At 65.6% G+C, this 20,616-nt stretch overlaps 2 protein-coding genes across 9 annotated transcripts; one reads left to right on the top strand and one right to left on the bottom strand.

Annotated features, from left to right (window-relative positions):
* Positions 1–828: 828 nt before the first annotated feature.
* On the top strand, positions 829–5,043 carry REM2 (RRAD and GEM like GTPase 2). Of its 3 annotated transcripts, XM_037916050.2 has the most exons (5): positions 831–1,162; positions 1,361–1,626; positions 1,825–1,898; positions 2,329–2,536; positions 3,081–5,043. In XM_037916050.2, exons 2-5 carry the CDS (start codon positions 1,380–1,382, stop codon positions 3,353–3,355), a joined length of 804 nt encoding a protein of 267 aa, XP_037771978.1. In that variant the 5' UTR covers positions 831–1,162; positions 1,361–1,379; the 3' UTR covers positions 3,356–5,043. The 3 variants fall into 3 exon arrangements, with proteins under 3 accessions (XP_043383346.1, XP_037771978.1, XP_043383345.1); XM_043527411.1 differs by lacking the exon at positions 1,825–1,898 and having other exon boundaries at positions 829–1,162; positions 2,291–2,536; XM_043527410.1 differs by lacking the exon at positions 1,825–1,898 and having other exon boundaries at positions 833–1,162.
* A 768-nt stretch (positions 5,044–5,811) lies between these two features.
* PRMT5 (protein arginine methyltransferase 5) lies at positions 5,812–20,272 on the bottom strand. 6 transcript variants are annotated; one of them, XM_043527408.1, is made up of 31 exons: positions 20,079–20,241; positions 19,021–19,139; positions 18,460–18,545; positions 18,146–18,280; positions 17,949–18,061; positions 17,681–17,730; positions 17,428–17,591; positions 16,891–17,052; positions 15,961–16,038; positions 15,604–15,662; positions 15,246–15,368; positions 14,586–14,761; positions 14,276–14,385; positions 13,999–14,092; positions 13,762–13,878; positions 13,289–13,353; positions 11,056–11,163; positions 10,886–10,966; positions 10,673–10,720; positions 10,550–10,599; positions 10,304–10,348; positions 9,921–10,076; positions 9,537–9,590; positions 9,105–9,222; positions 8,439–8,591; positions 7,853–7,990; positions 7,607–7,672; positions 7,078–7,270; positions 6,715–6,813; positions 6,302–6,386; positions 5,812–6,123 (listed from the first exon to the last, which is right to left on the bottom strand). In XM_043527408.1, exons 1-31 carry the CDS (start codon positions 20,207–20,209, stop codon positions 6,120–6,122), a joined length of 3,180 nt encoding a protein of 1,059 aa, XP_043383343.1. In that variant the 5' UTR covers positions 20,210–20,241; the 3' UTR covers positions 5,812–6,119. The 6 variants fall into 6 exon arrangements, with proteins under 6 accessions (XP_043383343.1, XP_043383341.1, XP_043383342.1 ...); XM_043527406.1 differs by lacking the exon at positions 20,079–20,241 and having other exon boundaries at positions 10,304–10,345; XM_043527407.1 differs by lacking the exons at positions 9,537–9,590; positions 20,079–20,241.
* Between the last annotated feature and the right edge of the window lie 344 nt (positions 20,273–20,616).

Below are 20,616 nucleotides of genomic sequence, written 5' to 3'. Positions count from 1 at the left end.
TCCTCATACCCCCCCATCTATATGTCTCTCCCCATACCCCCCCCCGTCTATCCCCATACCCCCCCACCCATCTATCTATCCATCCATCCATCCATCCCCATGCCCCCCATCTATCTAGCCCCATCCGCCCCTAGATAGATAGACAGATAGAGGGGTGGGTGGGGGAGTGGGGGTGGGTTGAGAGAGGGGTGGGGGGGATGGATGGAGGGGGGGGGAGGGGTGGTGGATGGAGCGGGTGAGGAGGGGGAGGGGGAGACGTTGGATGCTCTCTCTCTCTCTCTCTCTCTCTCTCTCTCTCTCTCATTAGCGGCTCACTCTCATTAGCTGCTAAGGTGGAAATTATTCAATTAGTCACGAGCGGGAAAATGCCAGGGAGGTTCAATTACCGCCTGCGGGGGCGGGAGGGGAGAGAGTCTCCCAGCGGGGCTGGTTCCTGAGCCCCCCCGCGGGCTGTGGGGGGGGGGATTGGGGTACTGGGGGGAGGGGAGGTGCTGGGGGGGCTGCAGACTGGCGCGGGGGGTCCCAGGAAATCCACCAACGGGGCTAGTTCTTCCTTCCCAGGACCTAATCACACCAGCCAGTCCCCATGCGCCCCCCGCGCCAGACAGGGAACCCCCACCCTCCATAACACCCCCCCCCGCCAGCCAGGGAACTCCCAGCCCCATCGGTCCCCCCACCCTCCATACCCCCACCGCCAGCAAGGGACCCCCCCGCCCCATCGGACCCCCCAGTCCCCTTGGCTCCCCCACCCGCATACCCCCTCCAGCAAGTCCCCATGACCCCCCCAACATCGCCCCCCCAGCCAGACCCCAAGCGCCATTGGTCCCCCACTCGCCATACGACCCCCCCGCCAGCCCCATCGGTCCCGCCGTCCCGCATCAGCCGGCCACCGACCCCCTCCCAGCTCTCTGCCCCCGAGTCCGGCGGCCCCCAAGGGCTCCAGGGCTGTCGCTGAGGGGGATGGGCGGGGGGTCCCCTGCCCCCCTCACGCGTGACCTCACGGGGGCGGGGCGTCCCCCCGCTGAGCGGGGGGGGATTTAAAGGGAGCCGCTTCCCGGCCGGCTCCGGAGAGACGCGAGCGCGGGAGACGGAGGCAGCGGCAGGAACCAGCCCCGGGACCCCAGGACCGGACCGGACCGGACCGGACCGGACCGGGCAGCAGGTGGGGGGCGGGGGGATGGATCGAGAGATGGGCTCGGGGGAGGGGAGTCGAGGGGAGATTAGGGGTGCTGGGGGAGTCGAGGGGCTCTGGGGGGAGGGGGTTGGGGTTTTGGGGGTGCTGGGGGCGTCGATGGGGGACTGGGGGGAGGGGGGTTATTGTACTTATTTAATCTCCCCTCTCGCCTGTGCCCCCCCCCAGCTCTGCCCCCAGCCCCCCCATGGCGCTGCCCCCGCTGGGGGGGCTCCGGGGGCCCCGCCGGGGCAGCCTGCCCCTGCCCTCCAAGCACCAGCTGCGGCGGGAGGCAGCGGTAGAGGAGCCGGACTCGCCCCCCGAGTCGCCGGGGGGGTCCCCGGGGGGGCCCTACCGGGTGGTGCTGGCTGGCGAGAGCGGCGTGGGGAAGACGGCGCTGGCCGGCATCTTCGGGGGGCTGCCGGACGGAGCCCCCCGCGAGGACGAGCACCCCGGTGAGTGCCGCAGGAGTGGGTGGGGGGGCAGAGGCGGGAACTGGGGTCCCCTGGCTCTGTTGGGGCCCCTGCCCCATGGGCGCTGTCCTGTCTCACGGGGGTGGGGGACCCTGGCTGTAAGGGGGGGCCCACACCCCCCAGGCCCACCGTGGCTCTGGGGAACTGGCGCCCCCCTCCCAATTGTGGCTCCCCCCCTAGCGGACACGTACGAGCGCCGCCTGTCGGTGGACGAGGAGCACACCACCTTGATCGTCTACGACATCTGGGACCAGGTGGGACCTGGGGGGCCCAGCACGACCGGGGGGCGGGGCCTCAGATCCAGTGCCTGCTTTGCTAATTATATGCAGAGCTGTGCACGTGATGCATGGAGGTGGAGTGGGGGGGCTCTGCATGTAGATTTATGCAAATGATGCAGAGAATTGGGGTGTGTGGAAGGCATGCAAATATATGTAAATTAACGCAAGCTTGACCGGATTGGCGTGGGCCTATGCAGGCCAATACACGTGGATCATTGGAGGGAATTGGGGTAGCATGTAAATTTATGCAGATGTATGCAAATTAATGCACGAGGCTGGAGGGTGCATGACATGAACTAGCCAATCATGTGCTGGCTGGGGGAAGGCGGGGCCTCACTTAATGCATGCAGATCTATGCGGCTCTCCAGGTGCTGACGGGGGGTCCTGGGGGCACCTCTCCCCCCAGGGCGAGGCGGGCAGCTGGCTGCAGGAGTCGTGTCTGCAGACGGGCGACGCCTTCCTGCTCGTCTTCTCAGTGACCGACCGGCGCAGCTTCAGCCGCGTCCCGCAGACCCTCCTGCGCCTGCGGGAGGGGAGCCCCCACCCCGACCCGCCCGTCATCCTGGTGGGCAACAAGAGCGACCTGGCGCGCTCCCGAGAGGTCTCGCTGGAGGGTGAGTGACCCCAGAGGATGCCCAAACTGCCCTGATCACCCATCCCCCGGTGGGTCCCCTAAAGTGCCCTGAAATCTGCCCTAACCCCCCAGGGGGACCCCTAAATCACCCTGAGCCCCCCCTGGGGGGCCCCCTCTAAACCACCTGGAGCTCATCCCTGGGGGGGGGGCCCCAACCACCTGCCTGAGCCCCCCAGCCCCTGGAGCCCCCCCAAACCACCCACACACCTGCATGACCCTCCCCAGCCCCTAAACTACCCTGATTCCCCCCCAGACCCCTCCAAACTGCCACCACACCTATTCCCACCCTATCTCCTGAGCCCCCAGCCTGCCCCCCGGCTACCTGATCCCCAAAACCTCCTATGCACCCCCCAAACCTGAGCCCCCTGCCCCTCACCCCCCCAATCCCTAGGGACCCCACAATCTACCCCCAGTCCATAGAACCCCCCCCCCCAACCCCCACTGACCCCCTGCTCAGCCCCAGGGTGGGGAGGGGGGCAGCTGGGCACAGGTCACTAATGTGGCCACTTGGCCCCACCCCCCAGAGGGCCGCAGTCTGGCTGTGATGCTGAGCTGCAAACACATCGAGACGTCGGCCGTGCTGCACCACAACACGCGGGAGCTGTTCGAGGGGGCCGTGCGCCAGATCCGCCTGCGCCACCGCCGGCCAGCCGGGGACGGGGGCCGAGATGGGGGCCCAGGCAGGCGCCGCGAGAGCCTCACCAAGAAAGCCAAGCGCTTCCTCTCCAGCCTGGTCCCACGCAATGGCCGGTTCTTCAAGCAACGCTCCAAGTCCTGCAACGACCTCTCCGTGCTGTGAACCGGCCCTTTAAGAGGAGGCCTCCCCCACCCGCCAGTGGCTGAACCTTTAAGAGCTGCTCCCAGGCGGAGACTCCCACGATCCCCCTGGCTTCGCACCTTCCCGGCCTCCGGTTTGCCAGCTGGGTAAGACTTAATTTTTGTCCTCCGTAGTTGCGCACATCACCTTTAAGAGGACATTAAAGGCACCATGTTTAGTTGGACAATCGGGGACATTGTGCGCTGGAGGTTTTTTTTTGTTTGCCGTAGCCACGCACTTTCCCCTTTAAGAAGGTGTTGAAGGAGCGGTGGCAATGGGACACACCAAGATTTTGTTTGCCGCAGTTGTGCATGTCGCCTTTAAGTGCCATGTCGTTGGAGAGGACTGGCCGCCTTTGGGCTGTTTTTTTATTTGTCTCTTTCACCTTTAAGAGGATCTTAAATCTCAGCAAGAGTTTTTAAGGTACCACCTCCAAGTGGAATTTGCTATTTGCCCTCCATGTTTGCACACCTCACCATTAATGAATGGGGTATTAAAAGGCCCCTCCCAGCAAAAGGCTGTTTTATTTGTCCACCACACTTCTGCCCTTCACCTTTAAGAGGGGCTTAAAGGTGCCACCTTGGAACTCTTTGAACAGGTGCTGATGGATGGCTTTAAACTGGATTTAATATTTGACCTCTGCAATTGTGCGCTGCACCTTTAAGAGGATTTTAAAGGCATGGACTTTGATCAAGCCTTATTATTTGTCCTCCACATTCCTGAGCCTCCCCTTTAAAGTGGCTCACCTTGACTACACCGACCTGAGAATGTTATACTGAGACACCGGACGGCTTTGTCCTGAACTCAGTATTTACCCTCCACACCTGTGCACCTCACCTTTAAGAGACTCTTAAACTCACCAAGTGGGGAATGAGTTAATCAGCTACTTCAGCGCCTTGTCCTGGAAGCTTTATTTCTTTATTTACTATCCTCCACATTTGTGCACTTTTCCTTGCACGAGCTCTTAAAGGTGCTGACCTTCCAGTCCTCCACATTTGTACCCCTCACCTTTACGACGCTCTTGTTAAAGGCGCCTCCGTGGGAGCCAGCTGCCGAGGCCAGACATGGAAAACGTCCTACTGGCTTGCCATACATGGGCACCTCCCCTTTAAGAGCATGTTAAAGGCACGACTCAGGTCACATTTTCTGTGCCTAGCTTTGTTCCTGGAAGAATGAATATTTGCCCTGCTGGTCTTCGATATGCATCTTTAAGAAGCTCTTAAAGACACAGAGTGGGGGACCTTTCACTCAAACACAAGAAGTGGACTACTTTGTGAACCTCCCCTTTAAGAGACTCTTGAAGGCACCAACTTAGGGGATCCTCCTGCCCAGACATTGTGATTTGGCCATGTACACCTCCCCTTTAAGAGCAGCCAAAAAAACACCAATCAGACAGCCTGCCCCTTTGAGAGAGAGAGACTCTTAAAGGTACAGGTGGATTCTCCCCTCTGGGTCTCTGCTTTAGTCTCCCAGGGACCCCCGCAACACCTCGGTCAGGCTCCCCCACTGCCCCGACTCTGGGGAATGGAGGCCATTTTGGGGGCATGGCCTCCTGCTCTCAATTAAAGCCCTTCTCTACCACAGCTGAGAGCTGCATCGTTATTAGGGGAGCCAGAGGGCCTGGGGGAGGGAAAGGGACAGGGGTTGGGGGGAGTTGAGGATCCTCCTGAGCCCTGGTCACGCTCCTTGCATTCGCTCTGGGGGCAAATGGGCTGAATGGTGGGGGATCCTTGTCCCAGGAGCCCCCCAACCCCCTGTCCCCCGGCTGCCATGGGCTCCTGCCCAATTCCCCCACCAATTCTCAGCCCCGGCCCCTACCCCGCACCCACCCCCCAGTCCCACAACCCCCTCTCCCTCACCCCCTGCTCCTAGCACCATCCCAGCTCTTCCCCCACCCATCACCTGGGGGGCACAAAGCTCAGCCCCCCCCCACGCCACTAGGACGGGGGAGAGAGTCAGCGACAAAGAGAAGTAACTGCATCCTGTTGCCATAGAAACTGAATCCCCTTGCCATGGAAACTGCATGGTGGTGCAGCCTGGAGGTTGCCATGGAGATGGGTAATGTTACCAAAGCAACGGAGCAGTGGCTGCAGGGGGTCATCTGGCCTCTCCCAGTCAGGGGTGCTGGGGGGACCTTCTATTTATAGCCTGGCCCTCTGCCCCCCCGCGCACCAGCCTGTGGGGGCAGCAGGTGACTCAGACTGACGTGGGCACAGCCCAGAAACAGCCAGAGCTAAATCTGGAGCTGCCCGTGCCCCGGCCTGGGGACGGGGGGGGGCAGCACTGGGCCAGCCAGGGGCTGCGGGTCAGGAGTGACAAGCGACATCAGCCTCCCCAGCCCCGCCCCTCACTCCCGACCCACAGCCCCCTGCCCCGCCGGCGCCCCTCACTCCCGACCCGCAGCCCCTGCCCCTCCTCCGTCACAAACTTTTGATGCCTTTTTTGGTGGTAATTGTTTTTAATTTGTTTCCATAAAGAAAATAAAAGAAAAAGAAGAAAAAAAACCCACTTGTTGGCAGGGGGGAGGGGCTGGGTAGGGCCAGGGGGCAGAGCCAGGTGCCCCCATTTAGCCCCCGCTCCCCGAGATGGGCCCCTGCGAGGTCAGGGCAAAGTCCGCGGGGCAGGGGGGGTGGTTTGTTGCTCGTGCCCCCCCCAGCCCCATTTCTGCCCCTGGAGCTCTGACTCCGCGGGAGGCCCTGGCAGCCCAGCCCCCACTCCAGCCCCAGGGTCCGTGGGGGGGAGGTCGCTACCTGCAGACCGAAGAGGGGGAGTGTTAGAGGGGAAAGGACCAAGCTCCACCCCACATTCCTGAGTCCCACCTCCGCCAGCCCAGCCTCACCTCAAGCAGCCCCTCTCCGCCCCACCCCACCCCACCGTCAACCTGCCAGCCCCCCACCCCTGCCCAGCCAGCCCCGCCCCCAGACTCACATGCCCGGGGAGGAGAAGAGCCCCGAGAGCTGGAGGCACTGGGATGCCAGTGTCTGCGAGGCCAGGTTCAGCGCCGGGCTCAGAGCTAGGGGGGTGGAGGAGAGACGGTCAGAGGGACTTGCATGGAGCCCCAGCCGCCCCGGACCCATTCCCCGCAAGGCAGCCTGCAGGGGATGCCAGGTGTCTGGTGCCAAGCCGAGGGGGCTCTGGGAGGGTGCAGGGGACACACAGAACCGACAGCAGCCCGAATCCTGGGGGGCTGGGCCAGGCCGGGACCCCCTCGGCGGCGGGTGGGGAGTGACGGGCCAGCCAGGAGCTGGTGCTGCCCGGAGCTGCTGAGGGGGCCCAGTCCCTGTCCGTGGGGACATGGGGTACACGCCACCCCTCCCAGAGCCCCTCAAGCACCGAGTTACCTGTCAGGGCGGCAGGGTTCAGGGCGCTCAGCGGGATGGCGCCGTTCAGTTGAAGGGCGGCCTGAGCCGCAGCTGCAGCCGGCAGCTGGATCCCGGAGCCTAGGGGGCAAATGGGGGGTCATCGGGGTGCAAATGTGCCCCCCCCGCCCTACCCCACCAGCCTGGGTCACAGCTGGATTCAGGCCACACAGGACCACTCTCCCCCTTTGGCCAGGAACCCCCACTCGTCAGCATGGACAGGAACCGCTCCCCCCCAGCCACTGTCTCCCCCCTGCCCAACCGCAGCCCTCCCAGGCCAGGAACCCCCCCCTCCAGCCACAGCCCCCCCCAGGCTAGGAAACTCCCCCAGCTGCAGGCCCCCACCTTCAGCCAGCTTGGCCAGCAGCTGCAGCCCGCCACCGGAGCCAGGCTCGGTCTCCTCGGGGCCCTCGGGGAAGGAGATGTCCGTGGTGCCGTCCAGCCGCTCGGTGACGTGCCCCAGGCGCATGGGGCGCCCGGCCAGCTCGAACCCGTTCAGCTGCTCCAGCGCCCGGCGGGCACATTCTGCCTCCGCGAACTGCAGGGGGGGGCCAGGTCAGGGGGGAGCACAGAACGGCTGGGGGAGGGGCAAGGCCAAGGGGTGGTGGTGAAGCCGGCCTGACTGCAGGGCAGGAGGTTACGGCTGGTGGGGCAGGGGCAGGGATGGCCTGGCTAGGGGATAGGGGAGCCAAGGCCGGCCCACGGGGGAGGTAGGGCTGGGGGGGCAGGGCCAGTCTGGCAGGGGGTCTATTGAGGGCATACTGGGGAGGAGCCATCAAAATGGAAAAATGGGGGTCGGGTGCTTCAGGGGAGCCAGGGCTGGGATGTGTGTTGGCGCCGAGGGGGGCCGGCTGGGGGGTGGGGTCCCACTCACCGTCAGGAATCCGTAGCCTTTGGACTGGCCGGTGTCTGGGTCCCTCATCAGCACGATGCTGTCAATCTGCATGGGGGCCAGGCAAAGGATACAGAGCTAGAGTGGAGTCAGACAGGGCCCCTCCCACAACCACAGGCCCCGCCCACAGCTCCGGGAAACCCCCAGCCCCTCCCCACCATGGGGATGCCCACTCCCCACAGGGGGAATCCTCGGCCCCTCCCCCAGCAGGGAGCCCGCGCCCCCCACCTTGCCGAAGGGCTCGAAGATCCCGCGCAGCATCTCCTTGGTGATGTTGCAGTGGAGGGAGCCCACGTAGAGCCGCATGGGCCCCCCGCTGCCCTTCTGCAGGGCACTGGCCATGGCCGCCAGCCGGTTCTTCTCCGCCTGCGGGGCAAGGCGTGGGCTGAGCCGGGGTCCTGACGCCCCCGCCTCTGCCCAGTCCCCTCCCCGTCCCCAGACGTGGCCCAGCCGGCCCCCTCTCCCCCCAACACCACCCAGCTGGCTTCCGCTCCCAGGCGCCCCACTCCTCAGCCAGGCCCCCCCAGGCCCTCCTCGGCTGTCCCCTGCCCCTGAGACATCCCCCAGCCCTGCCCTGGATGGTCCCGCCCCCCATCATCCCTGGTCGTCCCCTTGCTCCTGTCATCCCCCTGCCCCCCTGGACACCCTACAGTCCCCCGACACCCCTGTGCCCCGCCATCATCCCCCCACCCCCCAGGACACCCCTTAGTCCCCTGACACCCTTGCCCCCAGCAGCCCCCCTGGACACCCTCCACCCCCGAGCACCCCCTGACACTGCCCCACAGCTCCCCTCTATCATCCCCTTGTCCCCCACCTGGGAGGCCTGGACGATGATGGGCACGCCCAGCAGGCGCTGCCCCGTCAGCCCGATGGCCAGCGGCACCGACTGGATCTCACAGAACTCCACGTAGGCAATGCCCTTGGAGCGCCGCGAGTTCCGGTCCGAGATGATCCGCACGTCCCGCACCTGGGGGGAGACGGCCGAGGGGCGGGGCCCAGAACAGGGCGGGGTCAGAGATGGCAGGAAGGGCAGGGCCAGGCACAGGGGGGACGGCCACGGAGAGGAGAAGCGGGCCCAGCATGGGGGGTGGGGTTGGAGATGGCAGGAGGAGCGGGGCCTATGCACAGTGGGTGAGGCTTCAGGAATGAGCAGGTGGAAGAGCCAGGTTACCCTAGCCTAGGGTGTCCAGATGTCCCCTTTGCAAAGGGACAGTCCTGTTTTTTGGGACTTTTTCTTATATAGGCGCCTATTACCCCCACCCCCGTCCCGGTTCTTCACAGCTGCTGTCTGGTCACCCTACTCTGGCAAGACAGACCTCCTTCGGGCCACCAATTCTGGTCGGACGTATTCCCGGAGATTTCATCACAGACATCCCTAATTCAAGATTACTGTTTAATTCCCAAGACTCTTGGCCAATCCTGGAGGGTTGGCAACCATCGACCTCCTGGGGGTGGGGGTGGGGCAGGGCCGGGGCGGTACCTTGCCGACAGCGGAGAAGAAGTCCTCGAGGTCGCGGGGGCGGATACGGGCGGCCAGCTGCATGCAAAACACGGTGCGAGCGTCCCGCTCCTCGGGGCTCAGGCTGCCCAGTGCCTCCCTGCAGGACAGGGTGTCAGGGGGGCTGGGCCAGGGCCCTCGACTCTTCCCCCACTGCGCTCCCCCAACCAGACCCCCCAGCTCCTCTCCCGCCAGGCCCATTTGCAGCAGATCCTCCCACCCAGATCCATCAGGTCCGCTCTCCCCGGATGATCCAACCCCTGGACAGATCCCCCCAACTCTCCTCCGCCCAACCAACCAGATCCCCAGCCAGACCCCTGCCAACACCACTCCCAAAGCCCCCATCTCTGCTCCCGGCATGGGGCCCAGATCCATGCCCGGCCTCCCCCGGCTCCTGGTATGGGCGTCACTCACCGCACGGGGCTTTTCTCCCGGTACAGGGGGCTCTTACTGTGTCCAAACCGGCGCCTGGGGGCAGACACCAGGTCAGGGCCAAGCGAGTGGAGGGAAGGCAGGGGCTGGGTTCCCCAGGGGGCTGCAATGAGAAGGGGAGGGAAGGGGGTGGGGTCCCTCCAAGTACGGATGGGCAGGGAGTGTTGTGAGGGCAGGGCCTGGCTGGGGAGCGGATTCCCTCGCCCGGGGGTAGGTCTGGCCAGGGCCTTCCTCACCAGGACGCAGGGGTTGGTCAAGGAGGGGCGGGGGGGGTCTCATTCACCTGGGGGTGGAGCCTCACTCTCCCAGGGGCAGGGTTTGGCTGGGAGTGTGGTTCCACTCACCCAGGGGCAGGGCCTGACTCACCCGGGGAGTGGGGGGCTGCGGTACCGGGCTCTCTCCTCGCGCCGGCGCTCCCGGCTCCGGGAACGGCTCCCCCGCCGGCGCTCCCGGCTCCGGCTCCTGTGGCGGCTCCGGCGCTCCCGGCTCCGGCTACTGCGCCGCCGCCGCTCCTGGTCCCGGCTAGAAAGACAGAGTGTCAGAGACCCCGCCGGCCAATCACACACTCCCTTGGCCTCACCCAGCCAATCAAAGCCCCCTGGCCAATCACAGCATCCCTGGGCCACCCTCAGCCAATCACAACTCCCCTCACACACCCTATGCGCCCCTGGCCAATCACAGCTCCCCTCACACACACACTCCCAGCCACCCCGTACCCCCAGGCAAACACACAAGCCCCCTGCCCCTACCTGTGTCTGTGCTCACGGCTCCGACTCCTCTTTTTCCTGCTGCTACTTGGGGGGTGGAGAAACAAAATTAGCATAGGACAGCCCCCTGCTCCCCCCAGTGTCAGGAGGGGACACCGTTAGCGTGGGGCAGCCCTCCGCGGCCCGCCCACTGCCAGGGGGAGACACCGCTAGGGTGGGCCAGCCCCCGCCCTGCCCACTGCCAGGGGGAGATGCCGTTACTGTGGGGCAGCCCCCCACCGCTCTCACCTGCTGCTGGCACTCTCCTTCTTCACCTCCTTGCTCTGCTCCTCCGGGGGCTGTGGGGGGAGCACGGAGAGATGAATACAGGATGCAGCCCCCCATCCCCCCACAGGCCCCCCCATACGTTACCTGAGCCGCAGGGGCTTCAGCTGGCGCCTTCGAGGGTCCTGCCTGGGCCTGGAGGAAACAAAGCCACGCCTCAGTGGGAGAAGGGGCAGCCCGCATCGGCACCCCCGCTCCGCTCTCCCCACCAGCCACCAAGGACCCCCCTCCAGCCTCCACTGCTCCAGAGACGCTGGGGAAACTGAGGCACACCCCTCGCAAGGGCCCCCCGCCCCTCACCTCCTCCTTCTTGTAAGGCGCCTCCAGCATGGCTTCGATGACAATGTCGAAGTCGTCGGGCGTCATGGCGTCGGCCGAGCTCTGCGGGAGAGGAGAGGGGGGATTAGCCCCAGGCCGGCCCCTCGGGGCCCCATCCAGGGAGCCACAGCTGAGGGGAGCAGGGTACTCACGGGCTCCTGCAGCGGATTCGAGACCCCCGGCTCCATGGAGCGCGCCGGGGGTGCCCCACCCCCGAAGGGCAGGGCAGACTCCGGGCTTGAGCGGCTCTCAGACGCGTCCTGCGGAGAGATGGGGTGTGGTGAGCGTGGGGGGGCCCCCCCAATCGTTCTAGCCTGCATGCTCCAGACCCCCCCACCCAATATCAGGCTAGGGGTCCCAGGCGTTCCGGACCCATGTCCCTTTGCTGCCCCACTACCAGTCTGGAGCACTTTGCAAGATACCCCTCTCCCGCCACATATTGAGCCTGGCTGCCAGTCCCAGGCTGGGGGCTCCAAAACCAGCGGAGGGGAAAGAGCCACCCACAAGTCACCTGCTTCCTGGCACCCACCCTGCTCTAGCCCCCCCCCCGCCCCCCAATTCCAAACATTCAGAGAAGACACCACCCCTAGGTCTGGGGAACACCTTGGGAGGCACAGCCAGGCCTGTTCTAGAGCACCCCATCTCCAGCATGCCGCCCCGAGAGCATCATGGCTCTAAATCCTGGGCCAGAGTCTGCTCTAGATCCCCAGGGAGCCAAGCCTGCTCTCGACCCTTCCCAATTCCAGACCGGTTCTACAGACCCAGGACCCGGGATGCTGATGTGCGCAGGGCACCCCCTTCATCTGGCCAAGGGCCTAGCAAGACCCCAAGTCCCAACCCGGTTGGAGGAACCTCTGCTCTAGAATCCCTCCACTCTAGAACCTAACTTCTAGGCCCCGCCTCCACATTCTAGACTTTGATGCCACCCCTCCCCCGACTGTTCTATCCCTGCAGCAAGCCCCACCCTCCGCGTTCTATGCCCCCTTGCAAGCCCCACCCCGCCCCGTAGCCCCGCCCCCCAGCCCTCCGCGTTCTAAGCCCCTTACAAGCCCCGCCCAACCTCTTAGCCCCGCCCCTAAGCCCCCAGCGTTCTAAAGCCCCTTGCAAGCCCCGCCCAGCACCGTCCCCAGCGTTCTAAGCCTCCCACGAACCCCTCCGCCCAGCATTCTAGAACCCCGCGCTTGCGCCCACCCCCCTCACGGGACACTGACGTTATCACCTTCACCCCCCGTGAGGTGCCCCCCCCGCCATGACGTCACCCTGCCCCCGCTCTCACCCTCCTCCGGGGTAGCGCCGGCTCCTTGGGCTCCGGGTTTCTCCGCGGCCGGACGCGGCGCTAAGATGGCGGAGGCCGCGGCTGCCTCCAGAACCTTCCCCTCCCCCAGAAGCTTCGCGCGCAGGCGCGAACGGGGCGGCAGCGTGACCCTGATTGGGTGAGCGGGACGGCGCTGATTGGCCGCGGTCGGCCAAGGGGACGCGGCTTGGAACAGCGCCGTTGCTGATTGGTCAGTTCCCAGAGAGGGCGGCGCTGATTGGCTCAGAGTTTGGAGGGGACGGGGTGTTTTTGCGTCAGCTCCAGCGATGATTGAGCGAGAGCGAGAAGGGGGCGGGCCTTCCCTCCAGTGGCCTCGCTGTTTGGCCCGGAGCGGGGGGTGGGGGGTGCGCTACTTTCCCCGTGGCCGAAGGGTGATTGGCAGGTGAGGCGGGACTTGGCGGAGAGCGACCACCCTGATTGGTTGAATATGAGTCAGCGGATGTGGCTTGGCTCACAACAGCAACGTTGATTGGCCCAGAACGAAGAGGGGCGGTACAGCAGCGTCAGTAACCTATCCCCACTCGCACGGCTGCACGCAGGGGGCTGGTTGCCATGACAACGGGAGGGCGCCCCTCTCCCGCCATAGACGGACACACACAGGGGCCCAGACAGAAAGCTTTATTGAAACGCACGGACCATGGACAGAGAGGGGAGCGAGGGCCGCATGGGGCGGGGTCTCGGTCCAGGCCCCGCCCCCGGTGACGTCCGGGCCACTCACAGGCCGAGACGGAGAAGGGGGCGGGGTCTCAGTGACGTGGCGCCCGCTCAGAGGCCGATGGTGGAGGAGCGGCCGCTGGGGTTGTGCAGGGCGGAGCAGCCGGGCGCCGTCACCGCCCACTCGTACCACACCTTGCGCGGGGCCGCGCAGCGCCAGAAGGCCACGCGCACGCGCTCCCCCGCGCGCACCGCCAGCGGCTGCTGTGGGGAGAGAGGGAGCGTCAGCCCGCGCCAAGCCCCACCCCTTGCCAAGCCCCGCCCCCTCCCCAGGGACACGCCCTACCGCTTCCCCCTCCCCCGTGAGGACACTGCCCCCCCGCCGGGGAGCCCCCCTGGGGGCGGGGGCCGCTCACCTTGATGGGGAAGAAGATGGGGAACCAGGAGAACATGCCGGGGGAGTGCGTCTCTGGCCGGATACCTGGGGGGAGGGGGCGTGAGACGGGGGCCAGGACCCCCTGGGCACCCTCCGCCCCCCCCAAGGAGTCTCCCCCCCCCACCGGGGGAGCTTCCCCCCAAGATCTGCCCCCCTGCCAGCCTGGGCAACCTCCCCCCTCCCCCCTGATCTGCCCCCCCCCTCCCCCCAACACCTAGGGAGCCACCCCCCTGCCAGCCTGGGCAACCTTCCCCCCCACCTGGGGAAGCCTTGCCCCTCTGGATCTGCCCAACCAGGAAAATCTCCAGCCCCTACTCAAGCTTCCCTACTCCCCCTGACATCCCCCCACTGCACCGTGACCCCATCCCAGTGCCCTGGCCCTGCCCCTCACAAGCCCCCAGCTGCACCCTGCTGTCCCCCTTCCGGCCCAGCAGCCCCCGGCCCCGCACTCACTGAGTGTGACGTCGCCGTAGAGCGTGGTCTCGAAGTAGCCGGCGAAGCCGTGCAGCACCGTGTTCACCTCCACCGCGAACTCCAGCTGCCGGTACTGGCTCTTGTCCCGGTCTGGGTCTGCCCAAAGGGGGGAGGTTAGGGGAGAACTTTCTCGTAGAAGGGTGTGGTCAGCTCAGGCCCCTCCCCTCCCCACCCCAGAGGGGTGTGGTCAGCTCAGGCCCCGCCCCAGCGCCCTACCTGGGTGCGGATGGTGGAAGGTGAAGCAGGGCTGGGGTGGTGCCAGCTGGTGGAAGTTGTGGAGCCGCACGACATAGGGCATCTCGAACTGCGCCTGGGGGGGGAAGAGAGAGACCTGGTCAGAGCGTGACCCCCAGCCCCTGCCAGACAGCACCCGGGCAACCCCTGACCAAGCTGGGGGGGGGGTTCAGACCGGCGGGGGACAGGAGGACTGGAGGGGGCTGTGGTCGCGAGGCCAGGAAGGAGGCACGTGGTGGGGCATGGTTGGGGGGCTCACCTCGGGGTGCCGGTCCTTCTCCCGACAGGCGCGCACCTCGTTGTACAGCTTGGAGGAGGAAATGGGTGCCAGGAAGGACGTGTAAGTGCTGGGGATGCTCACGCCACCCGCTGGAGAATGGGGCGGGGGGAGAGGAGGGTGTCAGACATTGGGGCAACAAGCGCCCCACACCAAAACTGCCTCCCTGCACAGCAACCCTCCACAACTCCCCCCCCATGCCCCACCAGCTCCTCCCTCTGCCCCCCACCAACACCTCCCACTGCTCCCCCTGCCAGACCCACAGCTCCCCCCACCCCCGGAGCCCGCTCACCCCGCAGGCAGTGCTGCGCCCCGTCCAGGCACTCGGGGGACAGCTCGTTGTCAGCAAAGGAGCCCAGCAGCTCCGACACCAGGAGATCGGCCTGCTCAGGGGCTGTCCAGTCCCGCATGTCAGACGATACCACGGTCACCTGCGAGCCCCACTCCTCGTACTGCCAGCTCTCCAGTCTGCGGGGAGTGCAGAGTTAATCCAGGGAACTGTCCGCCACTGGCTCCCCGCTCCTACCACGAGCACTCCAGATTAAACCAGGGAACTGCCCACCGCTATATCCCCCCATCCTGCTGCCAGTGCTCCAGCCTTCGGGTTGGTGTGGGGCTAACCCAGGGAACTGCCCACCACTGGATCCCCTCCTCCTACTTCGATTGCGCCCCTTCATACTGCCAGCTCTCCAGCCTGTAAGAGTCACGGGGTTAACCTGGGGAACTGCCTGTCACTGTATCCCCCCACTCCTACCGCCAGCTGTCCAGTCTGCAGGGAGCGAGGGTTAACCCAAGGAACTGCCAGCCACTGGATCTCCTCCCTCCTCGTACACCAGCTCTCAGGGGAGGAGGGATGGATAAACACAGACAATGGGCCTAGTCTCAGCAGGCTCTAACTTGGCAGGGGGAAGGGGGGGCGAATATGGGGCAGGGCCAGCACAGGGGCACTCACGTCACCACAGCGTTGGGGTTCTTCTCCACGGCATAGATTTTCACCCGCCGGCCGGCCTGGCGGGACGCCCGCAGCGTGGCATTGACCAGGGGGCCCCGGCCGGCCCCCAGCACCATCACTACCCTGAGGGGCACAGAGGGAGGTCAGAGGGCAGCACACAGGGGGTGCCAGGGGGATGGATCTCCCCATCTGGGGGGAAGGGTCCGAGTGACCTTCAGGGGCATCACCGGGGCAGGTTGTCAGGCGTGCCATGTCCCATGGGGCTGGGGCAGCACCAGGTGGGAGGGGTATAACTGAGGGGTGGGGCGTTGCCATGGAGGGGCGGGGTGTTGCCATGGAGGGGCGGGGCGTCACTCACTGCACATTCGTCTCCTTCTCCTCTTCAGGCACCCGGTCCAGCAGGCACCTATAGATCGCCTGGGGGGGTAGAGGAGAGGGGGTAGTCTCTGGGGAGCCCTGCAGCCCCCCCCAACTGCCCCCCTTAGATCCTGCCCCCACACCACACTCCTCCCCCCAGGCCCCACCCCCAAATACACCCTGCCCCCATTGCCCCACCCTCTCTGAACCCTAACCCACTAGGCCTTGCTCCCATTACCCCTCGCCACAGGCCCCACCCCTTCCCACAGCCACTCCTCCTTCCCTCTGGCCTCACCCCCTTAGCTAGGTCCTGCCCACCAAAGCCCCTCCCCCTGTTCATGGCCCAGCTCCCCCACACCTGTTGGTACTGGGAGTATTTGATGGGGTCCTTCTCAAAGACCTCATAAGTCTGGGACTCCAGGTTGTCCATCAGGGGCTACAGGAGGAGGGGAGAGCAGAGTGAGGAGGGCAGGGAGGAGGAAGACCCCCCCCCATTGCACTGCAGAGCCGGTGACATTCACTCTGAACCCTAATGATGCACGCCAAGCCCACCAAGGGAAGTGGTCACTCTGGGCCCTAATGATGAACCCTGACATGAGATGTTTACTCTGAATGCGGATGACAGATGCATCAACATTGCATAGTCACGGGGCGTCCCCTCAGAACCCTAACAATGGGCACCCAATAGCCCACAGGCGTCACAATGACGCTAGGTGATACTGCATGAATGAAGGTGAGTCGGCAGCCACAAGGCCCAATGACAATGCTCTAGCAGAGTTCACCCTGAGCCCTAATGACGTGGTGCAATGCTGTCCCGAAATCCTGGCAAGTTCCAATGTTAACTCTGAACCCTAATGATGACACAAGAACGTTGGCTCTGGGTCCAAGTTATGCTACTCTGATACCTATGAGTCCCAACCCCAGCACGAGGCAGCATTCATCCTGAACCCTAATGACGATGAGATAGAATACTGACCAAGCCCTGTTAACCCTGCAGCCTAGGATGGTGGATATGATGCTAACCCAACTTGCACTAACCCTGGACCTTAATGATGGGGGAATATGATGCTGGACCAAGCCCTGTTAACTCTGAACCCTAATTATGGTGGGACAGGATGCTGGTCCAAGCTGTAACAATGTTGCTGTGTTAACCCTGGGCCCTAACAATGCCAGTTGGCAATGTTAGCCCTGAACATTGAAGAAGCCATTTTGTGAGCCATGGGTCTTAGCCCCAGTGCTATGACGGCGTTCACGCTGAGCCACACCAATGACAGCCGTGGTCGCTCACCTGCAGGGGGGACTGCAGATAGTCCTCGTACCCCTTGGCGAAGAGCTCATAGGCGGAGGGTGGGGGCCGGTTCTGGCTCAGGTACTCCAGGTACTGCAGGTAAGAGCAGAACTCCTTCTCGGGGTGGTGGTGAGCGCCCCACACGATGAACTGCACCTCCAGCTGGGGGGCGGGGGCGGGGTTAGACAGCGACAATGCCCCCCCCACAGCCTGACCCGCCCTGACCCCCAGCATGGGGAGACAAGCCCCTGGGATACTCCCCCCAGAGCATAGAACCCCCACAGTGAAGGGGGGGATGGAAAACGGGGATCACACCCCTCCTCCATCCCAGTGCTGGGAGCTTCCCCACAGCAGTGTCCCCAGCTAGGAGGGGGCCTGGAGAGCTTGGTGGGTGTAGCAGGAGATGGTGCATCTTGGGAAGGTGGGGGCGTGGCTCAGTGACAGGGACAGGATCATGGAGGGCAGGGCTCCGGGTGGGCATGGCTTCAGAGGGTGGGGCCAGGAGATCTGGGTGGGGAGAGCCTGGGCAGGGCTCACCTTCAGCAGGCGGAAGACCAGGCGCTGGTGCATCTTGGAGAGGACGGGAAACCCCTTCTTATTGGTTAGGAAGATGCTGGTGGGCAGGATGGCCGCTTTGATTGGCTCCCCCAGCCAGCGGTCGATGACGTGATTGGAGGGCAGGTCTGGCCCCACCTCCAGGGCTGGAGGGGGCAGAAAACAGGGGTCAAGAAACCTGCCATCCCCTGCCCCAGTGCTGCGAGCTTCCCCGCAGCAGTGCCCCCACACTCACCCACTGCAATGCGCTTGTTGTAGTCACAGAGGGTCCGGAAATCGTGCCACCTGCAGAGAAACGGGGGCCAGTGAATAGGGAACAAGATCCTGCCCTCCCTCGGTGCCCCCCCAGTTCCCCTCTGTGCATTGCCCCCCTCTCCCCCAGATCCCTAACCTCAGCCCCAACAGGACGCCTCCCCGCATCACGTGTGCTTGCCTCAGTTAAAAGCAGGCTCTGGGGCTGCGTGCTTCCCCCCAGCAGTGCCCCCGGTCCCCCGCCCCCTCACCATATCCATGTCTTCTCGTCTCCCGAGCCGTCCTCGGGCACCGGCACCGGCTCATTCTCGATCAGGTCGTCCCGCAGATCCTCAGGGGCCAGCAGGGGGACCCGCATCCAGAACTGGGGGGGGTTTGTGTGTGTGAAATGAGGGGTTAGTCACAGCCGCACCCCCTCCCCCCCCCCGCCGCCCAGCCCTGCACTCACCATGGTGCTGTGGTGCCCGGTGTGGATGTGGGTGCTCAGCACCCGGGCCAGGTTGGGGTTCTCGCCCTGCGTCAGGGGCAGCAGGAATGCGGGGAGCCCCAGGTAAGCCCCAAAGTTCAGCTCCTGCAGCATTGCCTGGGGAGAGAGGAGACTGTGTACCCGCCACTCACTCCCCCAGAGTAACCCCCTCCCCCCACGGTCTATCCCACCATCCCCCCACCGCGACACCTCCTCCCCACCCCACTATCACCTCTCCCCTAACCCCCGGGGCTGTTATAATCCCCCCCCCCCCGGGCTCCCAGCCCCCCACTCACCGCCTCTGAGTTCCTGCGGACGGCCTCCACCTTGGCGTCCGGGCGGATCCAGGGAGAGAGCTTCCCCACAATCAGCGTGTTCCAGTCTGGGGGGGCGAGAGTGGGTGAGATCCACAGCGCAGGGGGCACCCCAGCAGGGGGACGGATAGCTCAGTGGTTTGAGCATTGGCCTGCTAAACCCAGGGTTGTGAGCTCAATCCTTGAGGGGGCCATTTAGGGATCTGGGGCAAAAATTGGTGATCGGTCCTGCTTTGACCAGGGGGTTGGACTAGATGATCTCCTGAGGGCTCTTCCAACCCTGATATTCTAGGATTCTAGGGTGCAGCGGAATAGACATGGCACCAGGTAGCCTAGTGCGGGGTCGCTCTTCGTAGGCTGGGGGGGCCCAGATAGTGCCCGGCAGCCCAGCGGGGGGCACAGACAACGCAGGGGGGGCTCCAAGGCCAGGACTGCAGTGGGATCTCAGCAGGGGGTGCTGTCCTGGGAGTATTAGGAGGCACAGCCAGCGGGGAGTGGGGGCAGATGGCACTGGGAAGCCCAGCGGGGGGCAGGGGGGCTCACCTCTCCCCGAGAGCAGCAGGTCGGAGCGGGTGTGGGGGCCAGGGCGGCCGCTGGCCGGCTGATGGCTGAACTCCCGGCGGTAGCGTGGGTGGAAGACCGGCATGCACAGGAAATCGAACCTGCGGAGAGACGGAGGGCTAGGCTGGAGGACAAAGGCCTGGGAGCTTCATCCAGTGGCGGAGAGTTCCCCAGGCCAGCAGAGCCCCAGATCCCCCTGGGTGCGATCCCGCCAAGCCCCAAGCTGGCCTGAGATGGGGGAGGGGCTCCAGTGGCAGGGGGGGAGGGGAGCTGGCCCGGGGTGGGGGAGGGGCTCCAGTGGCTGGGGGGAGGAGAGGCTGGCCTGGGGTGGGGGAGGGGCTCCAGTGGCTGGGGGGAGGGGAGGCTGGCCCGGGGTGGGGGAGGGGCTCCAGTGGCTGGGGGGAGGGGAGGCTGGCCCGGGGTGGGGGAGGGGCTCCAGTGGCAGGGGGGGAGGGGAGCTGGCCCAGGGTGGGGGAGGGGCTCCAGTGGCTGGGGGGAGGAGAGGCTGGCCTGGGGTGGGGGAGGGGCTCCAGTGGCTGGGGGGAGGGGAGGCTGGCCCGGGGTGGGGGAGGGGCTCCAGTGGCTGGGGGGAGGGGAGGCTGGCCCGGGGTGGGGGAGGGGCTCCAGTGGCTGGGGGGAGGGGAGGCTGGCCCGGGGTGGGGGAGGGGCTCCAGTGGCTGGGGGGAGGGGAGGCTGGCCCGGGGTGGGGGAGGGGCTCCAGTGGCTGGGGGGAGGGGAGGCTGGCCCGGGGTGGGGGAGGGGTTCCAGTGGCTGGGGGGAGGGGAGGCTGGCCCGGGGTGGGGGAGGGGCTCCAGTGGCTGGGGGGAGGGGAGGCTGGCCCGGGATGGGGGAGGGGTTCCAGGGGCATGGGGGGAGGGGAGGCTGGCCCGGGATGGGGGAGGGGCTCCAGGGGCGGGGGAGGCCAGCGCGGGGGGGTCCCCAGGCTGCGGGGGGTGGGAGGCTGGGCAATTCGCCGCCACATGAGCGGGGCTCGGAGGGGGCGGGGCGGTGGCCACGTGGGGCGGGTCACGTGGTCTCACCCCTGCCGAGCCACGGCCCCCAGCGTCTCCGCCACCTCCGGGACGCAGCTCAGGTCCCGGCCGCTGGACACGCGGGGACCCCCCGCCCCGCACGGACCCGGAGCCGGAGCCGCCGCCGCCGCCGCCGCCATCTCTGCCAGACGCGCCCCAGCCCGGCCGGCCAATCACAGAGCCGCCTCGCGCCCTGATGGCCAACCACAGCGCGCTTCCGGTCCAGGCGGCCAATTGGGAAGCGGAGGGGCGGGCCAAGCCGGCGAGAACCAATCGAGTCGGTGGCACCAGGACGGTTCCATTTCCCTTCATGCGCTTCGCGAGGCAAGGACTACATTTCCCTGCATGCCCAGCGCCCGGAACGAACAGCCTCTCCCCCAAGACCACATTGCCCACAATGCATTGCGCCCCTGGGGTTTACGGGGTGCTAAGGTTCTATTACCCACCGTGCATTGCGCCCACGGGAGCCCCGCACTCACTTTCCCATCGTGCTCGGCGCCTTTTCGGCGGACAGGATAGTGCCTGTCTCTTGCTTGTGGCCTACATT

This window comes from Chelonia mydas, chromosome 13 (assembly GCF_015237465.2).
Source record: "Chelonia mydas isolate rCheMyd1 chromosome 13, rCheMyd1.pri.v2, whole genome shotgun sequence".
Taxonomy (NCBI): domain Eukaryota; kingdom Metazoa; phylum Chordata; order Testudines; family Cheloniidae; genus Chelonia; species Chelonia mydas.
This window is presented reverse-complemented; position numbering and strand designations above follow the sequence as displayed.